The 24,149-nt window shown below is 36.5% G+C and overlaps 1 protein-coding gene across 1 annotated transcript in view; it reads right to left on the bottom strand.

The window, feature by feature from the left end:
- The window catches only part of SKAP2 (src kinase associated phosphoprotein 2), a 119,773-nt gene that overhangs the window by 36,121 nt on the left and 59,503 nt on the right, over positions 1-24,149 (bottom strand). The window contains exons 5-9 of the mRNA XM_030943616.1: positions 13,418-13,495; positions 12,616-12,699; positions 3,744-3,868; positions 2,775-2,838; positions 2,271-2,375 (exon numbers count right to left, since the gene is read on the bottom strand). Coding sequence (XP_030799476.1) covers positions 2,271-2,375; positions 2,775-2,838; positions 3,744-3,868; positions 12,616-12,699; positions 13,418-13,495 — 456 coding nt within the window. The remainder of the gene's footprint in view (positions 1-2,270; positions 2,376-2,774; positions 2,839-3,743; positions 3,869-12,615; positions 12,700-13,417; positions 13,496-24,149) is intronic.

Consider the following 24,149-nt stretch of genomic DNA (forward strand, 5'->3'; position numbering starts at 1 on the left):
CAGCTGTACAAATAATTTTTTTCTGTTCTCCTACCAGGCATTCCAGATTTCTTATTTGTTCTGTATTATTATGCCAGGTAACAGCAGGGATAATGATGCTCCACCTTTGACCATGAAAGGAAGAAAGTGTAATTCACTTACCTGGGAAAATAGCAAAGAGAGCCAAGAGTAATTAAATGTAACCAATCAGGTCTAATTAAAAGAGATGAACCAAAATGGAATGTACTCTTTTACCATCAAGTTTAGATGAACAGCTACACAAGAAAAAAATAAGGCCTACTCCTGTGAGGTTTGTCAGCCAGCATTTCACCTGACACGCTTCAATATGACATGAACTAAGAAGAGGACTACTCTAAGGCTTCAGAGTCATAAGTCTGTAAAGCATATGATTATTAAAGCACATTTATGGAAGATATAAGGACCTAAATAATCACCTAAAACCTATTGCAAACTTATGCTTTATTTTTACTTAATTATGTCAAAACTAAAAGCTCCACTCTAAGAAGTAAAATGGTCTTTCCTGAGAAGTTCACAATTCAAATAGACAAGATGGAAAAAGCATGAGATAAAAGAAGATAATCTCTACTTGATAATATGAAAATGAAGCACACTCCAAGATCACAGGGAAATAAATTAACTAAAAACTGAAACTAAATTTCTTGAACTACCCCTTCTTTGTGATGTTTTTACATTTCAGGTTTATTAGCCACATTAGAGATAACGGCTCCCAGAAAACTCACAAAAATGGGATGTAAGTGAAAATACTCTAAATTCCTACAGAATCACACCAAGGCAGCAATTCACTGAAGACAGAGCTCAAAGCAAAGAACTCAAAATCTGTATTAACCAATGCCCTTCTCCGGGTATTTTATGTGTAACTGCTCCAGATCTACTTACTATCTGGCATTCAAATGAACAGGTAAGGTAACTGAAGCTCAAAAAAGAGTAATTCATCCCAGGATATATGTAGAGCTTCTTTAACAAAAGCATAAGCAAGCACACAAGACCTCATTCTGTAAGAACCTCAACATCCAAAAAGCACTGTAATAAGGTTTGGATGTATCTTGTAGCTATAAAATTAAGCCCAGTAATGTAGTTTTTATATTCACTGCAGAGAGTTTTTCAGCATGCATGACACACTGCATGTCACTTCAGCAGAACATGCATTATGTGGTGAAGTAATCTAGGTACAATTCAAAGATATGGAACAACCCAAAAAACAGCTCCTAAAGATATATAAATTAATATCTTATAATTTTATGATACTCATTTTCATGAGACACTTGTTTTTTTCACCCTTTATTCACTGAAATGACCTTAATTTGAAAATCAAGACAAAGTGTAAAATGATCTTTTCTCCAGTGGTCAGGAAATTCTACCTAATAGATACAGAAGATTAGTCAGCATCACATGAAACAACTAATTTTTCCTCTCAGATTATTGCTGATAATTGCACTGCTCCAAACAGCAAGGGGTATAGAACTCTATTTCATACAAAGTGATTATTAATTGTCATATCACTTGTTAACTAATGATAACTGAAAAATTGATTTTTTTTCAGCTTCTTAAAATTTAATAAAGAACAGCAAGCTTTCTCCCAGTACTTGAATGTCTATAATCAAGAACTTTTGCCAAGCTCTCTTTCTTTGTTTAGCCATCTGACAGATACAGTTGGACATTTAAAGGCATAATCATTCGACCACATTGGAAAATCCACAGTAAAAAGTTTCAGTATCATCATAGCCATGCTGGAAAACATGAAACAGAACAGTGTCAACACTCATGTTGCTTTCCTTGCAGTTCACTTCCAGAGTCTTTTCAAACAAACACATTGCTTTCTTGCAGGATTGTAATACCATGTATTAGGCAGAAGCTGGTAACATTTGGAACGATAGAGAACTTCTGCTTAATACAAATGCCAAAATGAATAAAGAAAAGAAATAATGGGCATGTTCCTGGAAAAAGCTGTAAGGCTTTTCAATTTTTTAATTTAAAAAAATTGCATACCAGAAAATGTTAATGAGCTGAAGGTCCCCTGAGTTCACTTTTACACATTGTGTGCTATTTTGATGCCTTGCTAAAGAAAACTGTTCTCTCACTCAGAACTGAAGACATTTTTTTTGAATATCATACTAAAATCTGAAATCTAAAAGTATCTTATTCATCATGCTACTTTACTCACTTCCTTTAAGCCACTCAGGGTTATCAAACTAGAAGAAGAGAAGACAAAATGATCACAAGTCACACAGTTAGAAAGAATTCAATAATACCTTTAACTTCTTCATAAATGCTATCATCTATCAGGCCACTGTTCGCTTGTCCAACATCATCATATTCCTCTTCCTCCTCCTCAGGAACAGCATTAGATCCCATATCTATGTAACAGTGGTTTAAAAAGTTAACATCTAGTGGAAAAGAATGCCTAAGCAGAAATTTATGCAAAATGAAAATAATTCTTCTATGACCTGCTCCTTCCAGTACATTCTGCTTATTGTTTTTTTACACTGTTCAAGGGGTAAGAAAGAGTTTATATGAAGGAGCTTATATAAGGGAGAGCTTTCAAGCTAAATAGTATTCTGGGAGAAAAGCAAAAATCTTGAAGAAAGAGAAAAGTCATATAAAAGCTGTATACAATTGAAAATTAGGACTTGCTACTCAAAACTTGGACATGTGGGAATCCTACAGGTATTAACATGACAGACAAGTAAATGGATAGAACGACTGTCACTAAGCAGTATTGGCAATGAAGGCAACTGCTCTACTGGCTGGCTTACCTTGAATTACAAATCTGACTTGCTGTACCCATTCCTCTGCTTCTTTGGGAGTGGCAGCTGTAAACTATTAAATGTTTATTAATAACTACTAGCAGTAATGTCAAAAACACAACTACAATTTCATTAGCAATAAAAAAGAGGGAATGTAACATTCCCGTCACTTCCTCGAGAAACCATTAGCATTCTTTTCATGTCTTCTGGTACTTTTCTTGCAAGGATGCTTCTTATAATGTACAGCTAATTTTGACAAATTTACGTAATTGAAGGAGAGGATGATGGATTTGAAACTCTGATCAGCAGCTGGCAGCTGTGCAGAAAAAAGCTGCTTCTCTTCATCAATGTCAAAGCCAGAACTGATGAACAAAATTTGCCCTTGACAATTAGAAGACACCCATGAATTTCTTTAGACTGCTGGGTACAGTTTTCTTAAAAATGTTCTTGTCAGACTCCAACACACTACCTGACAGCTTAATTAACTGGCTTTCAACCGCAATCTCAGATATTTAAAACTTATTAAACTTACATTCCATATTGATGTCTGGCTGATAGATCTCTGAATTGCACAGCTGATATGTGCCTTTTTGTAGGTTTTCCTTGAAAAGCCATGACCAATACAATATGTATTTAACACTGATACATATTTTAACGTTTTTTACTATTTAATTCATCCAAGAAATCACACAGACACACTATACAATAGATATTAAAATGGTAATATTGAAATGACCAATAGATAAAGATGATAGATTTCCTTGCTCTTGACCAAAAAGATAATATTTGAACATGTACATACATACGTTTAATCAGATTTTTTTTTCCTAATATATGAATATTAAATACGTGCAAGCTAGGGTTTCCTTTTTTCATTAAGATATCAGTGACAGTTGTTTCACTGGAAATGCTAATTCACTAACTGGAATTGTAACAGCTTTGTCAATTAAATTTCAAGTCAACATAAAAAAGTCCAACCTGATAAATGCGCTTATCTGGAGCAGAGATTTCAAAACAACAATCTTTCTTCGTATCCTTCCGAAGGCTATTATTCATTCTGATGGTGTAGCCCTCTAAGGCAAATTCACCTTTCTGTTGTTTGTCTGTTGGTGATAAAAAACAAAGTTAGAGCTTCATTTACAACAGTGAATGTAAGTGGCTCAGCAGGTTATCGTTTATTCAGATTTTGTTTTCTATTTCATGAATTTTACAAAGAACACGCAGGTTTTTAGCCAAATGATTAAGTGATGCTTCTGGAGATAAAGCTTTATTTTAAGGGAAGATATACCCAAAAGTACATTTTTTCTGTAGGATGCCTAAGAAATTCCACAGGGGTATGTTTGCAGATGGTGGTCTTATTTAGTAAGAAGTGCGTGTTATGACACTTGTATCTAGGGAAAGCCAAGAACTGGAACTTGCAAGACACGTTTCCTATAAATCAGTGTCTCTTTCAGGTTCAGTAAACCAATGGGAAAACCTGTCTAGCTCAGAACTTGCTGAGCTCCCTCCTAAACTAACCACTTCACTCAAAAAATAAACTTCAAGCTTCTTTTTAAGCAATTGGAAAAGCTGCTTTTCACATTCTCCCACCCACTCCCAGATGTGCCTGATTTCAACATGGGAAAAATACAGAATGAATTTCGTTATAAATTCAGGTGTGTGCATCTGTGTTCACTCCAAAAGCCTTTCTCTCAAAACAGCAAATGTTTAATTAGCTAATAAAAGTACTGAGCCCTACCACAGTTTATTAGGTACAGCCATGTGGTTGTTTTAAAGACAATATTCTACTTTTCAAAGGTCCTGGTTTATAAAAGTATCACTTACAACAGATCTGACTTGTGCATGTTGTGCAAGCAGCACCTGTGCACTCCTTTCGAGCCCTTCAAACCAAATTCTACAGCAGATTTTATGTGCTCTGGCATATTTTGGCGAATATTAAAAACAAACCAAAAATGTAAAAGTAATTAAGTTTTGCAATTTCTGCAGATCACAGTGCAGCATTCAAGTGAAGACTGGCATTGTATTTCACATTTTGCACAGGCAAACAAAGTGCAGTTGCATATTTTAAAAAAATGCCATTTAGTGTGAGGCTTTTTTTACGCAGAAGAGAAAAGCGTTAATCAACAATAAGCACCAGGCACAGCAGTGAAACTACTCTCAGTATTGCTGAATAGAACTTAGGTGCAAATTGAGCATCCATTGCTTATGCTTGTCAACAAAAGGAGAAAATTTCTACTGTAGATAAAATAGGAAAACTATTGTTTTCAACAAATTTTTGTCATATTTCTGGGAATTTAATAGGAAATAAAATCTGTTTCCACTCGTGAGAGTGTAAAAATTGGCTAACAAAGCAATGTGAACATACATGGACATAAGGGCAGTCACCAGTCAAATACTCTTTCTAGGAATCTTATGTGCACATAGACACATATTCTCTGTCCTTCCACCTTTTTATGAACTCTCACCCAGGGCAAGCAAATACCCAATAATACAATCATATGAGAAAATCTGGGGCACCATTCTATTTTCACTTCTAGTCCCTTCCCCCACAGTAAGTTTTATTCTGTCTTAAATAAGTACTAATAATATAGTACTAGTATTTTCTATTTGCTCAATCCTCCACCTCTATTTCAAACAGCACACACATGCAAAATTCATGAAATCACACCAAGGTAGGTATTAGAAATAATAACTTGCAATAGGTTAACTAGGTTCCTTTTAATGAAATTCATTTCTGCCTAGGACTGTTATTGTTCCCTCCCTTGTGACCTCAGGGAGAAGATGAAGTGAAACACATTAATTTCTCACTCTCCCATGCTGGAGGTTTATCAAAACCCTAGAAGATAGGAGCACGCAGGCAGAATAAACAAATACCAGGTTCAAAAGGTAAAAACATTTTGTCAAGATAAAAATGAGGCAAGTATTCAAATTTACTCTCTTGGATTATTTCTGAGACTGCTTCTCTGTGACATGGATGATCCCTTTTATGGTAATACACTTTTACAGAGCTAATCTCGAATGATCTTTGCACTGGTACTCGTTCTTTCAAAGAGCATTGCAGTTAAACCACAAAGATGCTGTACTTTGGAAGGGGATGGTGCATGACATCCATATCCCATTTGATTGTTTTTCTGTTTATACGGTTTTTGTCTTATCTCTCTGAACACACTATTTCAGTGCTAATGAAAATTACCTGTATACATCACCAAATATTTATATACATCCATCCTTTGCTATTATAGTCTTTCAATGGCCATTATAGCAATAGACTAGACTTGGCATTGCTGCTTTTACTTCCAATTGTCTTAGCAGTAACCTCTGAATAAAGTCCAGTGTGGTGCAAATGAGGAAATTCTAAGACAACGAGGTACTTCACAGCCCTGACTCAGAACCTGTTAAAGTTGAAAGACTCCATGAATTCACACTCCCTGTGGCAGCAAGCCAGAGATAAGACCCAGTATGTCCTGAGAAATGGCTCCAGAAATACAGAATGGCAGAACACAGGTCAGCTATAGCTCAGCTGCCTGCTCTGATGGTGACAAACAGTGGAGGTCTACAAATGCCACTTGCTCTTGCAGAATACACCTTTCCAGTTAGGACTGGAAAGCAACTGAAAAGGATCAGACCATCCCTTGATCACCACGGAGCAAACCATGACCCACAGCAGCTGCCTGGCCAGGCAGAGCAGTCAGGTGCAGGCTTGAAGGCAGAGGCATCCTGGGATCATCAGACTCAACAATCACCTCGACTTCACTGCTTGGCACAGGCTTGTAGCTAAACGGGTTTGGACAGACCTGGGCTTCTGGTTTCAAGATGCTTCGTGAAATTAGGGCCACAGCGGCTCCTGTGAACTTTCACATCACCAGATAAATTGTTTATATCAGAAATATTTTCTAGATACTGTGCTTTAGGGAGAATTAAACAGTTTCTGATATTAAAATGTTTTGAAGACTTAAAGATTTTACTTGGAGAATTAAAATTAGATACTGTTAGTTTTTATAGCAGGAGTCAACAGTAGAAGCACACTTACATTACAGATGCTTAATTTTCATTTTGAACCCCCAAATCAGAACCAGAGTTTTGCTTAGGCAGGAATACAACAACATATTTAGGAAGAACTAGGGAGATACATGCTGATGGAACACACTTCTCTGAAGCACAATAACAATTTTGCTGTGTGTTATTTTATCAAGAAAAAATTGTTGTTCCAATTCAACCACAGAAAACCCTTAAGTTGTCCCAGAAAAACATAAAACAGAAATGCAAAAAGTGTAATATCAGTCTTGTAAAAATAAAAAGGACTGTGAACATCATCAAGCACAACTTATTTCACAATGAAGCCAAATCTAATTTCAGCATAAGCTGTCCTTTGCTCTCATCTCTCTCCCCTGCTTCCTGTCCTTTGCTCAACCTCCTCTCTCCCCTGCTTCCTATGTCAGGCACAGAACAGAAAAATAAATCTGGGCCTATGTAGATCATTTTGCAACAGGAATTTAAAATCATTAAAAAGTAGTATAGCAGAGGGGAGAGTCAGGCACTAGGTATAGGAAAAAAAAAACAAAGCTATTACACAGAATTTTAAATGAACTAAATATGGGGGCTATATTTAACATAGAGAAAATTCAGATCTGAATAAAATTTGAAAGCCTTTAAATATTTCTCACATATAAACTTCATTCATCCTAAAAAGAGTTAAATGTTGTTAACAGAAACAGGGCCAATATTATATTGGGTAAAGAGAGTCTCAAGGGAAGCAGAGAAAAAGCGTTTTGAAGTAACCTTGCGTAACTAAGTCCATGGGAACATTTAAAACAAAGAAGGGTAAACCTTCAATGAGATCTTGAAATTACTGGGTTGTAAATTTGAGGCCTAAGGCAATGTGCTCATATTATTAGCACATGTTAAAAGAATTAGTGCACTCTGAAGAACAGAGAGGACTGGGATAGTAGAAAGGAAAGAAGTTACAGAGAAAGACATAAGGAACAAAGGCAAACAGAAAGATTTCAGAGAGTGATAAAGTATTTATAGATACTATTAGAATCTATAATTTAACTCTCTTCATCTTGAAATTAGGAGCCTTTAAGATTTTACAGTTTACATGGCTTCATGCTAAATGTAGTTTCACATACTTTTCCATGTGCAGGATGCCTGCTATGAAAAAATAGCTCAGTGTAAGTATCTCCAAAATGGTAATTCCTTTTCCAGCCTTTGAACAAATGCATGCACAGAAGTTCTTCCTTTTAAGACAGCAGATCTGAAATGTAATCAACTTTTTTTTCCTTCTTCTTTTTTTCTTTAATCTAGTCCTCTGAGAAACTGAAATTGCAAAATAATTAAGAAATGGAGGAAGTGATTTAGGGCACTGAATTGTTTACATTCTGTTTGCTTATACCCAATAGTTATTCTTTAAATAATGCATTATTAACAAAAAGTGTGAGTCTTGAGGTCTGAATTTAACAGTCTCACAGCAGAAGACCCAGTACACATCAAACAGATGCCTTTGATTGCCATCACCCTGCCACAACAAAGTCCTGTTGAGCATGCACAATTCCCTTTTCTGCCCAAATAGAAGTAGCTCACCACTGGCCTGGTCATCGCTATCTTATTATTCAGAGAAATCCAAAATTATCGTGTCCATGTTAAAACTAAAGAAATTGAAAAATAAAAAATAAACTTGGACTTTTCTAAAAGCCTCTGAATTATATGCCTCTTTAATATCATATTACTGGCGGGCAAGCAGATACCATTTTCAAGTTATAAAAATAAAAATAAATTTTTAGTGCCCATTAGCAGAGGAAAAATTACCATAATGTTATCAATTACTGTCTTGCTAAACATTTAGCTGATCTCTCCAGTTTGCTGAGACAGAAGGGCATATAACATTGTGGCCTAGTGAGAAAGAAGTAATGAAGCCATTAATTCAATCATTTATAAAGCAACAAATTAACTTTCCTTATTCACAGGCACTTTGAGGTCTGAAAGGTTATCCATACCATCTCGGTGTCTGAGGACACAGGAACAGCCAGGGATCATATAGAAAAATGATAGGGAACCAGGGTACTCAATTCAGGGTGCAACTGCATGGAAGAAAAGAAAAGAGAGGACTGTAAAAGATTTATGGAAGGAAAGACTATGAAAAGGAGCACCAGGCAAGCTTCTCAAAATCCCACCCAGCTCTGACATTTGAACGCAGCCCTCTGCAATGTTGTGGGCCACATGCTGGCAACTGATACTGCAGCACAGGCATAAATACACACGTGCATCCCACAACACCTATTTCTGACATGTGATTAGCTCAAACCTTTAAGCCTTGTTTCTCCATCTACTCCATCTATCAGTGATCAAGATAAAAATGCAGGTGATTCACTTAGACCTGTTTATATGGCTGGATAAATTACATTGTTTCACTACCCAATGCTTCTCCAAATGGAGGAGAAAACTGAAAACAGGGAAACAAGAAATACACTGGCCTGCAGGCATCACAACTGTCGAAGAGATGCCTGGAGTTTTTTAGGTGAACACGCACACAAACACACAGCCATTTACTGTATTTCACAGGCTTTATCTTGCACTATATACTTCTGGACTAGGCCTTACTTTTTCATCATTCAGCTTAGAGTAAATGATTCTGAAACTCTTCCTTAAATGTTTGTGAGCTTTATACACTTCCACACTTCTTGCTTTCCCAATGCAAAAAGGAGAGAAGTTCAGTTAGAATAACTAAAACTGCTTTGGAAACAACAAATCTATACAAATAATAAAAAGGCATCCTATAGCCTCATATTAACCACTCAGTTACATTTCCACTGGTACTTAAGCATGAAAAAAATCAAACTTTGGTCAACAAATGACACATCACTGCAGACACAAAATGGGTTTCACCTATGGTGAACAATAGTTTATTCACCTATGGTGAACAATAGTTTATTCACCTATGGTCTGGTTTTAAAACCAGACACAATTCAAAACAAGTCAAGATGGGTGCAGAAATCCCTGCTGCCTCTCAGCATTACATCCCCCAACACACAGGCACTAGCAGCCCATCATCCATCTAAAGTAATGCAGGCAGCAGGAATGAGTACGTGTGGAATCCGCGTCACTTTGAAACCAGGTTCACAATTTGCACAAAGCCACCAAACACACACTTCAGTACTGATCTACTGTGGGTATGAACACACTCTGAATTTCTACATGGTCCAAGTTACCTGGTACAGCATCAAGGGTCACAGTCAAAGAAGGAGGCCCCCAGCACAACAGCATGCTACAGCAGGTACCACTGCTGGCCACAACAGTGGGAGTGAAAACAGTTGCAGTGAGTAAATGCCAGAGCTGCTCAGGATTGCCTCATCACACACCTCATCCATGCTGACACTGTGCAGCTGAACAGCGTGATGAACTGCAGCATGTAGCCTCACAACCATTAAGGCGATGGCTCACTTTTAACAGCATGCTAGCCTGCCATGGCTGGTGTCCAGTTTCTGCTCAATGACAGTGAGTTACTTCTGCACTGCAACAGGCACTTTTATATAGGATCAGGCCTGAAGACAGTACCTCTGACCAGTCTAGAAAAACCTTTTTTTATTCAAAGGCAAGTTCAGGAGTGACTTAGTCATCCCATTTTACAAAATTAAGTCACTACACCAAGCTTAACTAGTTTTTCTGCACTACAAGCACCAATCCAATGGAGGTAGGGCAGAAATTCATGCATCTGATTTGTTTGCTTCCTCCATGAATTATATTAATTATTGCTTGGAGTCCAACCATGCCATGCTCTCTACAACTACATGAAAGGAGGTTGTAATGAGGTAGGGGTGAGTCTCTTCTTCCAAGTAACAAGTGATAGTACAAGAAGAAATAGCCTCAAGTTGCACCAGGGAAGGTTTAGATTGGGTATTAGGCAATTTTTTTTCACTGAGAGTTGTCATGTATTGGAACAGGTTGCACAGGGAAGTGGTGGAGTCACCATCCCTGGACGTATTTATTACACATGTAAATTTGGCACTTAGGGTTTAGTGGTGGGCCTGGCAGTGCTGCATTAATGGTTGCACTCGATGATCTTAGAGGTCTTTTCCAACCTAAATGATTCTGTGATTCAATACAGTTCCAATGGACCATGTGCCCCTCCCACACCATTAGGTTATGGATAGGAGGACCTTCCCCAAACAATCTGCAGCCTACAAAAGCTCTAAATGCATTAGCAAAAAAAACCCTCTCTATAGATTCATAAACGAAAGAGATCCCACAAAATATGACAGTCAATTCCTAACATGACACCAACATTCTGAGTGCTAGGGAATGTATTTCTAGGCAACTTAACTTTCAATACAGGTATTAAAAACTGCAACACAGACTTGATAATCAAGTTGTTGCAAAAGAAAAGAAAAAAAAGGACAAAGATCAGGTGGGCAACATGCCTGCCTTAATACAAAGACTACATGCTAGAAAGCATAAATAATCATTAGCACAGCCATAAGGAAAAGAATGTTAAAAAAATCAAGCCTTTTTTTCCTAAAAAAAAGCGGGCAAAAATACAAAGATTTTATAATCAAGAACAATCTCTATGAACTAGAAATATCTTCCGAAAAAATAATTTTTATTTTTTTAATTATTATTTTTAAATTACTAGGCAATGTATAACTATATATATATATATATATAAGTAAACAGCACATTATCATTTTCCAGAGAAATAAATCAATCAGTACTGACAAATCCGAATCAGTATCATGCCACATCTCCTCAAAATTTCTGAACAAAGATTTTTCATGTTTGTGAAGCCTGATCAACTTGTAAATCCCAAGAAAAGAGTATAGAACAAAAAGCAACATTTAGCAGATATCCTAGCAAAACTGAAAAGAGGACATGATGGAAACTAGCAAAATGAAAACTGGACTTACAATTAGGCTCTTTATTTCTCGTGGTTTTAAAGAGAAGACGAGCTTAAATGAGTCAGTATATCAAGGAATGAAACAAACTGCAGCAAATTATATTAGTCTTTGAATAAAAAAATCCGACATAATAACTACCTGCACTAATGTCAAAAATAAAAAGACAAAAAGAAAAAAAAATCAATGGAAAGTTTGCCTTGGAATTTTTTTTTGGGGGGGGGGGTGTTGGAAGACATTATTTTACTTTAAAATTTACTCACATATCATTATGTATCATTTTGTTTACCCTTGAACATCAAATATACATGGCACAGAATTTAAATATGCTTTATTTGACTGTCAATTTCAAAAATTCAAAGTAATATTACAACATTTATGCCACATTCTTTCCAAACTGGCCATTTAAATCTAAAAGTCACCTTCAGAAGTTTGCTTTAGTTTCCATTGCTGACTTCAGTTAAATACATTACTTAATTTCTAGCTTTTCCAGAGCATAAACTATTTAAAAAGAAATAAAGAACTCCACTGTGCAGCTTTTAGATTAATATTTTCCTGGATAGAACCATCTCTAAGGAACTCAGAAGGTATAATTACTAGAGGATGTTTTCAAATTAACATCCTATTCGGAGAGAAAGAACATTTTCTATCTAGTAAAACAGTGGAGTACCAGCATACTATCAAACTGAACAGCCAGCTGTTATTAGCAAAGTAGCTTTAAAAGAAACTTAATTTTTTTTCCTCAGTTTCCCTGCATTAGAAAACACTGACAAGTTCTGATGAATATTTTCATATTTTAAAAATTCACAGCACTGTCCAATCTTTTTTAAAAGAAAAGAACTTTCTTTTAAAAGTTTCATTCCATTTCTTAAAATTACCTTTTAGTCACAGTTTCCAACTCCAACAAATCTTTCATATCCTTTTATGCATTAAAATATAGTAGCTTTCATAATCGTTTTAAGTACCTTTGTCGCTTCCATAGTAATAGAAGACTGTCTTGCTGATAGCACACCAACGCTTCTGCCATTCAAATCCAAGAAAACTGCGGTCTGAAATTAATACAACATGTGTTATGTTGGTTTATGCCATTATTGAACAAAAATGTGTTACTTCTTTTCAAGGATGAGGTAAGAGGGAGGAGGAGCTAAGAAAAGACACTAAGGAAAGGAAACTAAGGAAATGCACAGCACTGAGAAGAAAATTAGAAATAAAAATTGGTGGTAAGAAAACAAATAAGAATTTTAAATCACATAAAGAGGGAAGTCATGTGTAACATTAAATATAAGGAAATAATGAACAACTTCCTAAATATTTCCTAGAGTTATCGCAGCATTAAGTGGGTATTAAAGTGACAATATAAGATTTATTGAATCAAGGTAAATATTGACTGAACCAAAGCTGAGATCAATATTTGCCCTCTTGAAGGAAAATAAATCTTGATGCTCACTGAAACATGAAGTCAACATATGGTACTTGTACATACGTTCCAAATGTTTTCTTCAAAATATCTTAAAATCTCTGAATTACGGCTGACTGGACTTTCACAGCATGACTTTGTGAGTAAATAAATAGGATATTCTTTCAATACTATAGAAGCAATTATGTGCTATGCTTCTTTTGCATAATAATGCTTCAACATTTCAGCTTCTTCTCATTTTATTTATCACTCCTGTATAAAGTTGTTCATGTGTATAACATCAAATACAGACATATAGCCTTCCAATACATAAAATATGCACTAACTTTCACAAAGATAGCTAAAATTACCTTTTCTACGTTTTTCCAGGTATCCAGCCTTCAGAATAAACTGAAGATCCTGAGCTGCAACAGGAGGAAACTGATTCCCTGAAAGAAAAACAAATTCTGTAAAGCACTGTTTTTCAAGAAAACTGCTATAGAAGCATTAATAAACGTATGGATTTTACACTCTCAATATGCAAGAGCTGCTGAAAAAAAATCTAGTAACTATTATGCCAGATTATTTTAAGTAAATGAAACATCTTCCTATCGATGTCAGAGCTGTTGCTGTTGTCCTCACCACTTGAGTAAGGAAAAATATAGCTGCATAACAGGCCTTGCAAGTCTCAGAAGGAAAAGGATTTAATGAAACAAAATACAGCAACTGTTTCAAACATAGCCTGTAAAGCAAGTTGGATAATGAAAGCGCTAAGTTTTCAAATGTGTAAATAGGAGAAACCCAGTCAAGAATCTCAGTTGAACACAATTAAATCAGAAATGTGATTTTCAATATCAGCTTCCCACCAAAATACCTTGAAACAGCATACAAGGGGAAGACCCTCTATTACTCATCTAAAAAAAGAGAAACCAGATAAAGAGACAATAAAAGGCGCTGCCTGTTGCTGACATATTTTGCCTAATTTGCAATATATGACACAAAACTACTGCCTATAGGATCTATAAGGTGATAATGGATAAACCAAAGACATTGTACAGACATCTACAAAACTGTTGACCTACAGACACTAATTTTAGACACCTTGTACAATATGTCTGCATTGGCAAAATGGTGAGTATGTCTCACTGCATTTTTTCCGTTTCCTCAACTGCTAATTCATAGATGTTTAAGACTAACCAGCCAACCCTGCCTCATCTTAAAATACAACTTCAAATGTTAAAAATTGTGTCTTCCATCTCTCAACCTTTTCCTCCTAAAACAACAGAATTATGATTTAAACAGAACTCCTAATATTAAGAACAAGAATATGCTAGATGCGTATAATATTTAATATTAATATAAATATCATACTGCTTACCCCAAGCAAAAAAGCAGAGCAAAAGGTACTCCTGTGCTGCTGGGTTCTTTAAGTAAGCAACACAGTGAAGTTCCTACTACTTATTATCATCAAATATTCATAAGAGACGCTGTAGGTAGGTGGCAAGTTTACAATGCAGCAATTATTCATCAGAATATATGTAATCTCATTATGTTCTATCAATATAAACACACAGAAAAGGACTGATATTAGCAGACAAATCCTGTGCTAAAAACACCATTTTAAATTATGTAGTTTGAGCGAAAGATCAATGATCTGACCTTGAACCAAGCACTGTCTCTGAAAGATGATGTCAGTTTCCTGGGTTTTTAGGTTGTTCCTTAAAATTGATTTTTTTTTAATTCAGTGTTCACAAATGAGTTGTTTTATGGTAGTTTTATTTAAATACAGTTATGACAGGAAAAAGACAAGAAAGAGATAGGAACATGCAGAGAATGCTGATTTTTAAAGCATGAAAATACTCAAAACGAGAAGACATTCTTTAAAAAACACAACCAGCTCTTTAGACTGCAAAATATTTTGTTTTACACCAGAAGACAGTAGGTAAAATGTTACTTACATTGATATTTCCGCTTCATTTTTTAAATTAATATTACTTTTTAAAGATTAGGAGTATACTAATTTCTATTTTAGCTTCTATGGAATTATAACTATTGTGTTAAAAATACAAAAGCAGAATCAACATGCATTTTAAAGTGATACAGCTGTCCTCCCTTCGCTTGGTAAAATGCAGTCATAGCCCAACATTAAATGGGAATTAAACACAAAGACACTTGATGGCAGGTATGTGATATGTTTAACAGTTACTTTAAAAGGTGATGTAATTATGGTATCATGAGTGGGGGAGGTGGAGAGTTTTTTACAAATATTTTGTACAAATATTTTAACAAATATTTAGTGTGCTGCTTTATATTGGTCATTGGGAGGCATCAGTGTGCAACACTTACAACTCTACCTCATCCAGTAGGGCTCATCTCAGAACAGCGCAGCCCCACAGATGAGGAAGACATAAAACCTAAGTAAACATACAAACAAAAGCAGCTCACTCTTAAATTTTACAATTTAAGAATTTCAACTGCCATTTAGATCTAACTTTACTCAATATTGTTTGTATCAGTTTGGGCTTTGATGAGGAAGCTTGGCCAGTGATCATTTAATGAACAGTCAAATCAAATGGGACAACACAGTTCCAGAGAAGGACATGCTTTGGGGACTCCCTAGTGTTGTTATTCTGTCATCTGAACTGACTACTTCATGGAATCCAAATTCCACTCTCAATTTTGCTACTTCTGCTGAGACAAGTCAGGATACATTTGGTGATGTAATTTTCTGTAACTACATTTATTTTGAACAGGGCACTGAAAGCTTTTCCTTGAAAAGGAAAAGAACATGCATGGAAAAAGAGTGTTTCACTGTCTGCTGCCACTGCAGAAAAAAGTCCTCCTCCCACCTTTAACCTATAGAGAAGTCATTTCTTTTTCTATTCCTCAAAGCAACTGAGGCAGTAACTCCAAAAAACAAACTGCAGCTGGTCAGCCCCACTGCCACTCACAATCTGTAAGTAGCTGAAGCAGAAACAGATCATATGCATGTTATTATCCTTCTGTCAGAGAAGCCTGGGAACCAAAAAATATGATGGAACTTTAGTTGGAGGGCAGTAGAAACAGACCCAATTATAATATCCCACAACACATACAGCCGTACAAGAAAGAAAAAGCATAAATCTGGTTAAATTCCTTCTTTCATTGCCCTGTACCTTCAGAAGGAAGGGGAGGGAGAATAAGTAGTACGAAAAGCATAAAGGAAAGAGAAGGAACCACCTCCTCCCAGATTCTCATGACCCACAGGTGTTGTGCATATGTGGCAGGAAGAAGGCACAAACATGGATATACCATTGTCCCAGTACTACAACAAAAACAACACAGGGAAGAAAGAGGAGAGAGTCAGTCACATTTTCCTTGCAGTTACTGCCGAGATTCTGCATGGGAAACTTCTAAGTTGTATTCTCTATCTTTCTTCCATTTTTTTTTTATTTCTTTACCATCTTGTCCATCTCTCAAACAGGATTTAGAGTGAACTGCAACTACTAGATGTGGGAACTCCCAGCAGAAAGTGTGGAATTTACATAGCAAGTTGGTTTTTGCAGTTGCTTTCAATCAGAATATTGCTTCCACATTAGTTTGAAATACATCAGGCTTGGCACAAATCTCATAAAAAAGTATCACTAAAGCAGCATTATAGTATATTTACTATACTTTGTTACAGCAAAGCAGCATTTGCTTACATTATACCAGCAGCTGAGATCAGAGGTTCATTAGCTGACTGCAGCATGAGACTTTGAATAAGACAGCTCCGTCTATAAAGATTCTAAGACAGAGGAATCCTGCCAAGAAAGAAGGCATTACTATGTATTTTAAGTAAAGAACCATAAAGCAAATTGACACATGCTTCAAATCACATACTCCTTTAGAGCTCAGAATTTCCCATGTTATACTCCCATGCGCAGCCCAGGATGTCCTCATGACAAGGAGAATTTTATCCTTCCCTCATGCAGGTGAAATGGCCTGAATTCCAGTTATCTGTAATTTCACTGGAGAAATTACAGATAACTGGAATTTCACTGTAAGAAATTAAATGTGGAGATGCAAGAAGCTTGCATCCTGGGGATGCAGATAGCACCTACTTGTACTACCTTTCTTGGGTGTCTCAACACCTGTTCATGAGAAACTTGTGGTCAAGCCCACTACAAGATCAGAGCAAAACTTCTCTCTCAAAATGAGACCACCAGAGATCACCATGCCTTCCTAGCACTGTATGGTCTGTTTCAAGATTTCATTAAATGATTTAGAAATAAAGATGCTAAAAGGATCATAGTCTCCCCTGGTTTCTCCTTTGGTACACTGTATTTTTTAAAGCCAATTTTAAACACCCAAGAGAAAAGTGGCATTGTGAGTAGGAAATGCTCTGTGCCTTGTAGCTGTGTGGGCTTATATGTAGAGAAAGGCACAATGATTGCTTCTGTTTACTCTTCCAGACCTAATTTCTGCTGTCTCATTGTCCTGACAGTGGTGGGCAAGCACAGAGTTGAGGATACAAGAAGGTCTCATTTCCATTTCAGAGTTTCTACCTTACAAATAATGTCTTGAATCTTATTCTTTTGATGTGAAGACTATTTCAAAACGATCCAATATTTAGGGAGATAATAACCTTGCAAATCCAATACATGGTATAAAATAAGGAAGGTCCATCTGCTTAAACTTACAGGTTTCCCTTCATTCTTGACCACCCACTCACAAAAGAATCTCCCACAATAATTTCTCTTCCCAGCTCTTCCCTACTGGTGGGAATTACTCCAATTACTCCAAAATAAAATCTGCAAGTTATGCTCCACATGCATATTTTCAGACTGGTGTGTACAAAAGCCATCAAAGACCAGATCAAAATATTTATGAGGCCTAAACCTTCATCTTAGAGAAAAGTAAATTATATGTATAATGCACTGGGCTCTTCCTCTTGGTTCTAGGCACTCTTGTGCCAAGTGAGCAGCTGGCAGTTATTATAATACTATTGCTGCCAGGCTGAAAATTCCTCCAGTGAAAAGAAAGTGAAATGCTCTCACTCAAGCATAAAGCCAGCTTTACCAGTCATGCTTTGACTTCAGAAAAACATTAATGCTATTAACATAGGTGTATTAATGTATAGGTTCCACTGCACAAGTCCCACAAACACAGAATATCTTGTGATTTAGAAAGATCACAAAACCACAGCTTGTGGCACGACTATAATTTTTGCAACTTGGTAATCAAACAGGCAAAAGCCTGAATGATTTAATTTTTCACCTTACTGCAACAGTGAATTTGGTCCATTACATAAAAACAAGTTTCATCAGTGTCACTTCACAGCATGAAATTCAGTCCTTGTGCCTGGAATTTTGATTTTTTGGAGGACCTAAAGATGTAAAAATTTCATCCTGTGTACAAAATAAATAAAACTAAACCAGACTGCATTATTCTGCACTGTTTACCAATAGGATTTTTTTTTTTACTTCTACAATGTGGGCTAAGGGATACATAAAGCAAGAAATAATCAGAGGTCAATGCATTCTAAAGAGGTGCTTAGCATGCTTATGGGAAGTTAAACAGGCGAAGTGGAGATAAGTGTAATTCAGTAACAGTTAAGTGGTTGATTACAGTTTGCTTTCCTAGTAGAGGACCAGAGCTTTAACCATAATAATGGTAAAGTCATCTTGCTCAAATTCACTGTTCTTCATCCCTTGTAAAAGAAAACTGAGAGGAAAAAATACATTTGTTTGATTATATGGAGAAAACAGTGATTGCTGTTTCTTTATGCTCTTCTAACAAAAAAAAATACAATCATAATTAATGAGACAGTTACTAAAAATTATTTTTCCAGCTTCTTTTTTTTTTGCACTGAAGACCCTTAGTGTCATCTGAGAACTTACGGAGGGTGCACTTGATGCCCTCATCCAAATCATTGATAAAGATATTAGACAGAACTGGTCCCAGTACCAACACAACTGGACGTAAGTCTATTCACCATTACTCTCTGAGCCCAGCCAGCCAGCCAGTATTTTAGCCAGTGAAGAGTTCACTGGGGCATGCTATAGGCTGCCAGTTGCTCCAGAATGTGCAGGAGACAATAACAAAGGTTTTACTGAAGTCTAAGGAGAAAACATCCACAGCCTTTCCATCAGCCCCTAGGTGGGTATCTGGTCATAAAAGGAGATCAGGTTGGTCAAGCAGGACCTGCCTTTCCCAGACCCCTGCTGGCTGGGCCTGATCCCCTGGTTGTCCTGTATGTGTAGCATGATGGCACTCATGATCTGTTCCATAACTTTCCTTGGCACTGAGGTCAGGCTGACAGGCCTGTAGTTCTCTGAATCCTCCTTCCAGCCCTTCTTGTGAACACTGGCCAACCTTCAGTCACCTGGGACCTCCCCAGTGAGCCAGGACTGATGAAAAATGATGGAGTGACTAGGGAAGCTCTTTCGCCAGCTCTCTCAGTACCCTTGGATGAATTCATCTAGTCCCATGGACTTGTGAATGTCTAAGTGGCACAGCAAGTCACTAACTACTTCCTCTTGGATTTCAGGGGTATCTTCTGCTCCCTGTCCCTCTCTACCAGCTCAGAAGGCTGGTTGGCCTGAGGATGTTTGGTCTTTCTGTTGAAGACTGAGGCAAAGAAGGCAAAAACTAGCTCAGTGTTTTCCTCATCCTCGATAACAACATTCCCCCTCTGAACCTAATAAAGGATGGATATTCTCCTTGGCCCTGTTTTTGTTGTTAAGATATTTATAAAAACACTTTTTATTATCTTTTACAGTAGTGGACAAATTAAGTTCTTCCCTTTCTAATTTTCTCCCTTGACTTAACAACATACTTGTACTCTTCCTGAGTTGCCTGCCTCTTCTTTCAAAAGTCATAAACTCTTTTTTTCCCAGAGTTCCAGCAAAAGCTCCCTGATCAACCAAGCTGGTCTTCTTCCCCACCAGCTCATCTTTTGGCACAAAGGGACAGCCTGCTCCTACAGGAAATGCAGAAAATAAGTGGTTTTGTCCTCTAGCACAGGGCTTTTATGCTATGTCTCAGGCTGCAATTCGAAATTGGCAGAGATAGTCTGAAAATATTTGTGTTAAAGTTGAGCAAAGAAAGTAATGTTTTCAGCAACACAAAAAAGTAATTTTATCTTCTTTCCCTCCCTCCTACCCCCTTTCTCACACACTTCTTCCAAAATTCTTCATATCTCTCAGTTTCATTTTGATCTCGAAATACAGCATTTACCCATTTTTAATAGCTACTACAGAAGGATTCAATTATCTTTGAATCTGTACATAGCAATACACTGGAGTCACATCTGTTGCACAAGCACTGTGAATCTGGGCTAAAGAGGAGGTGGTTTATTTTCATTTTCATATCCTCTCCCTACATTTATTTTTTCTTCTTATTAAAGAGAGGATTAATGTATACTGCATTTGAAAAAAAGATCCCATTTCTTAGAGACTTCTAATTAAAGTTATCAGTAGGAAGATCTCATCAGCTTCATTAACTATCTTGAACACTTTCACAAAGACTATTTCTGCATTTTGCAAGTGTAGAAGCCTGGTAGCTCTGAACTAGTTTACCATGCAAGAATCAAAAGATAAATGTTAAAGAAAACACATTTCATTCCTGGAATAAATGTAATGAAAATGTTTAGCTTTTGAAAGATTGGTTCACAAAAAGTCAGTGTTTTGGTCTTCAAAGTGTTTGTTCCAAAGGCTGCCTAGTCTATGAAGTTCTGCTATGGAGCCATCCCTAGCATTACCCATTGCGGTCTCTAACAGTTTACAATAATTTTCACAGAATAACTTGCCTTCATATATTCCTCTAAGAAGAACCAGAATACTTAAAGCACTGTCATCTGTTTCTAGTTTTAATTCTTTCTAATTTGGGATACAAACATTAATACCACACCCTCAGAGGCTTAAACACTGAATATTTCTTATGGACTCCACCCTTAGAAGGACAGTGGTACAAATCCTTCTCTTCTCTTCCCTTCCTTCCTGTAAGCAGAGGAGAAGGCAGTGAGCCAGGCAGCCAAAAAACCACTGCAATAGAGTCTTTACAAAAACTAAATCTAGTTCTTTGAAGCAGTTAGCATGAGAACTCTTTTAGTCATTTCTATTCAGCCCTTAAACTGTGCGTTTAGTTATTTTAAATTTTACAAACCTTATATTCATGGCTTTTTAATCCCCACATTTTCTGAGTGAAGCTTCTATAGTAGTTGTAGCATTTCATTTGACAAAAAAATTCCTTTTTTCATTTAACATATTACAGGAGTCAGCCAGTTTGACTCCATTCATTAGGCTCCACAGCCAAATGGAATTATCCTGGATCACATACTCCTCATCCAAACTCAACTCTGAATTTGTAAGCTAATATTGTCCTGGATTTGCGCATTCTTTTGATGATTTTTGAATTGCTTCTAAAACACCCACTGATACATTTTGCATAGCATCTTAATGTACAGAGGTGTTATGACTTTCACCCCTTGATCCAGATTTAACTTTCACAAAGGTATTTACTAAAATTTCACAAATTACACCCATGGCACATGGAGGGGCAAGGGGGTGGGGCGTGTGGGAGGTGTCTGTGTGATTTTAAAAAGTTATGTTCCCTAATGCTGTAAGCAGGCATTATCCTACAGCATTAGAAAAGGGGCCACTGAACACTCCACCAAAGAAGCCTTCACAGTTTTGCTGTTTCTCAACGATTCTGAGGCAAGAAGAAAGAAAGATACAGCAGCAAAGAAAAGGTCTCTTGTACAAGGTCTCCCACTCACATCACTGTAATGCAAGGCATACAAAAATGTTGTAAGGCATGCAAAAATTTTGTTTAAAGAATCATTAAGGTTTACTCAATCATTTCAGCACAAGACAGGTTTCAGTCATCCAGAGGCCTGCATTACCAGAAAATTACCAGCTACCAGAAAAGTGCATCAGTGGTAGAGATTGGCAATTCAAATCTGCCAGTGCAACAGCTTCAAACTTTGTTATGAAAAATAAAGTAGGCAGGAAAACACAGAGATAAAAACAATGCCCTTGCTTTGCAGACAGAACTAAGTCAAAACAGACCATCATGGATCAATTAGAGGCACTGGGAATTCTCATGAAATTATGCAGGCCAGCTGAAATTTCCCAGCGTTGTCTCACAGACAAGCACACACATCCAATTTTGATTAGAAACCCTAAGTAAAGACTCAGAATATCTATATGATAGCTTGAACCACAGAAGGTGCTGTTAGCTAATCAGAGAAAATTAAAAGGCCAGGAATAAAGAGTCTACAGCTGGAGTATGACCAGCATGATGTCAAAATTGCACATGGATAGCATCCTTAACCATATCATGATTCCTGCATTCCCAGATGGCTAACAGGAAATAAGTCCCACAGGCTTATCAAACAAGTTAAAAGCTATCATTGAATACCTCCAGGTGAAAAATACAATTTTCAGCTTAACATCTAAAACACCTGGGAGAGTTAATACTACAATTGTTCTCTGCAATTTACAACTATTTTTAGATAGCCACCTACACATAAGAATCCCTTGGAAATACTCACATATCACAGTACCTTGAGAAAAACTTGAGGCAATCAGAAGCAGAAGTTCCCCATTACTTTTCTTATTTTGTCATAATGTTTTTAATTAGTACTTTGGAAGGGCCTAAAATTCCATCGACAGGCAACCGGCCCTTTTATTTCAGTAAATAAGCCTACACTGAGATCAAGCAATGACAACTATTTTACTGGATACAAAAATGATTTAATATGTTTTGGCAGAAAAACTGCCAAATGTCATTTATTGCAAAGCTAAACAATGAACTTTTAAATTGTATTTCAAAATTAGTAATACATGTTCTTTTACTTTCAATGTCCTAGTAATCCAAGTATTTATTACTCAACAATATTTTGACAGATCTTGTAAAGCTCACTACAGTGTGAACTCTGTGAACTCTCATCCAAATTTTGGCAATACCATGCAAGTTAGATCTTCCATGAATCACACATTCATAAAACAAAAAGCATATAAATTTCCTTCATCTTAATTTAATAATTTCCCCAAAATTTTGCCCTGCCTCTTCTCCTGAGTAAGTTCTAGTGTGCATACATCCTTTTCTAAATTGTTCTGTTTCTAGAAGCTAGTTTAAGCCCCCTTTAAAAAGTCTTAATGAAAAAAAAGGAAAGAAAAATAAGTGAAAAAAACAGAACATTACAGTTTGAGAAGTGCCAAATTTAGCTGAAGAGAAAAATCTTCCAATGTGAATTTCAGTCTGTGAGAGGGATATTTTAGCAGGGGAACCTTTTAACTCCTGCTCTGATCAGAAGCATAACACACCATAAATACAATAAGCAAAACCCAAGAAATCCTGGGAAACAAGGAAATTCTCAGACTGCCATGAAAAACCAACAAAAACCTCAATGTAAATTGCATTAAGTTTTATATATGGAAGTAATTTATGCCAACTGGCAGCCTTCTTGGATTAGCTGTGTAGTCTGCAAAGTTCCAACTGTTCTGACTCTTGGCCAAAGGCTTGGCCTGTTAAACTTCTGAAAGGAAACATACATACACACTTTGTGCATTTTAAATGCTCCAACAGCTCATATCCTTGATCAGAAAAAGTTTTAACATTACTAGTTGGAGCTGGAAAATCTTTCATCTGTATGAAGGAAAAGATTCAAATTCTTGCAGTCAGCTAAAAACACATCTTTAAAACTGGCAGTTGCAGATTTCAATGAAGAGGTCCTAAGCCAGTTTTCAATTTCATTCTATGTATTCCTGCAAACACAAAATTATTTTCATGTTCTGCCTCATTGCCTCATTTTTGATACATTTCTTCTACTACTGATAATTTAAGAAAAAAGCTTTGCTCAGTGATCAGTGAACGATCACACTCAAAGCTCCTCTGCATTTGAAAGCTCATTTGGTTTAAGATGGAGGTATGACTTTACACTATACACAAGCAGTCTGCATGTAAAGGCAAGCCTTTTTAAAATAATAACAGAACAAGAAAGTCTCATACAAGTCTTTCAAGTTTTCCTTACAGCAGCACACAAAACCCATATCAAATATAATTCAGTATGTAGAAGTGGGAAGTTCTGGTAGAATTACAGTCTCTTGCAACGATAATACTGCACGTAGAAAAATC

The sequence above is a fragment of the Camarhynchus parvulus genome, chromosome 2 (assembly GCF_901933205.1).
Source record: "Camarhynchus parvulus chromosome 2, STF_HiC, whole genome shotgun sequence".
Classification (NCBI taxonomy): Eukaryota; Metazoa; Chordata; class Aves; order Passeriformes; family Thraupidae; genus Camarhynchus; species Camarhynchus parvulus.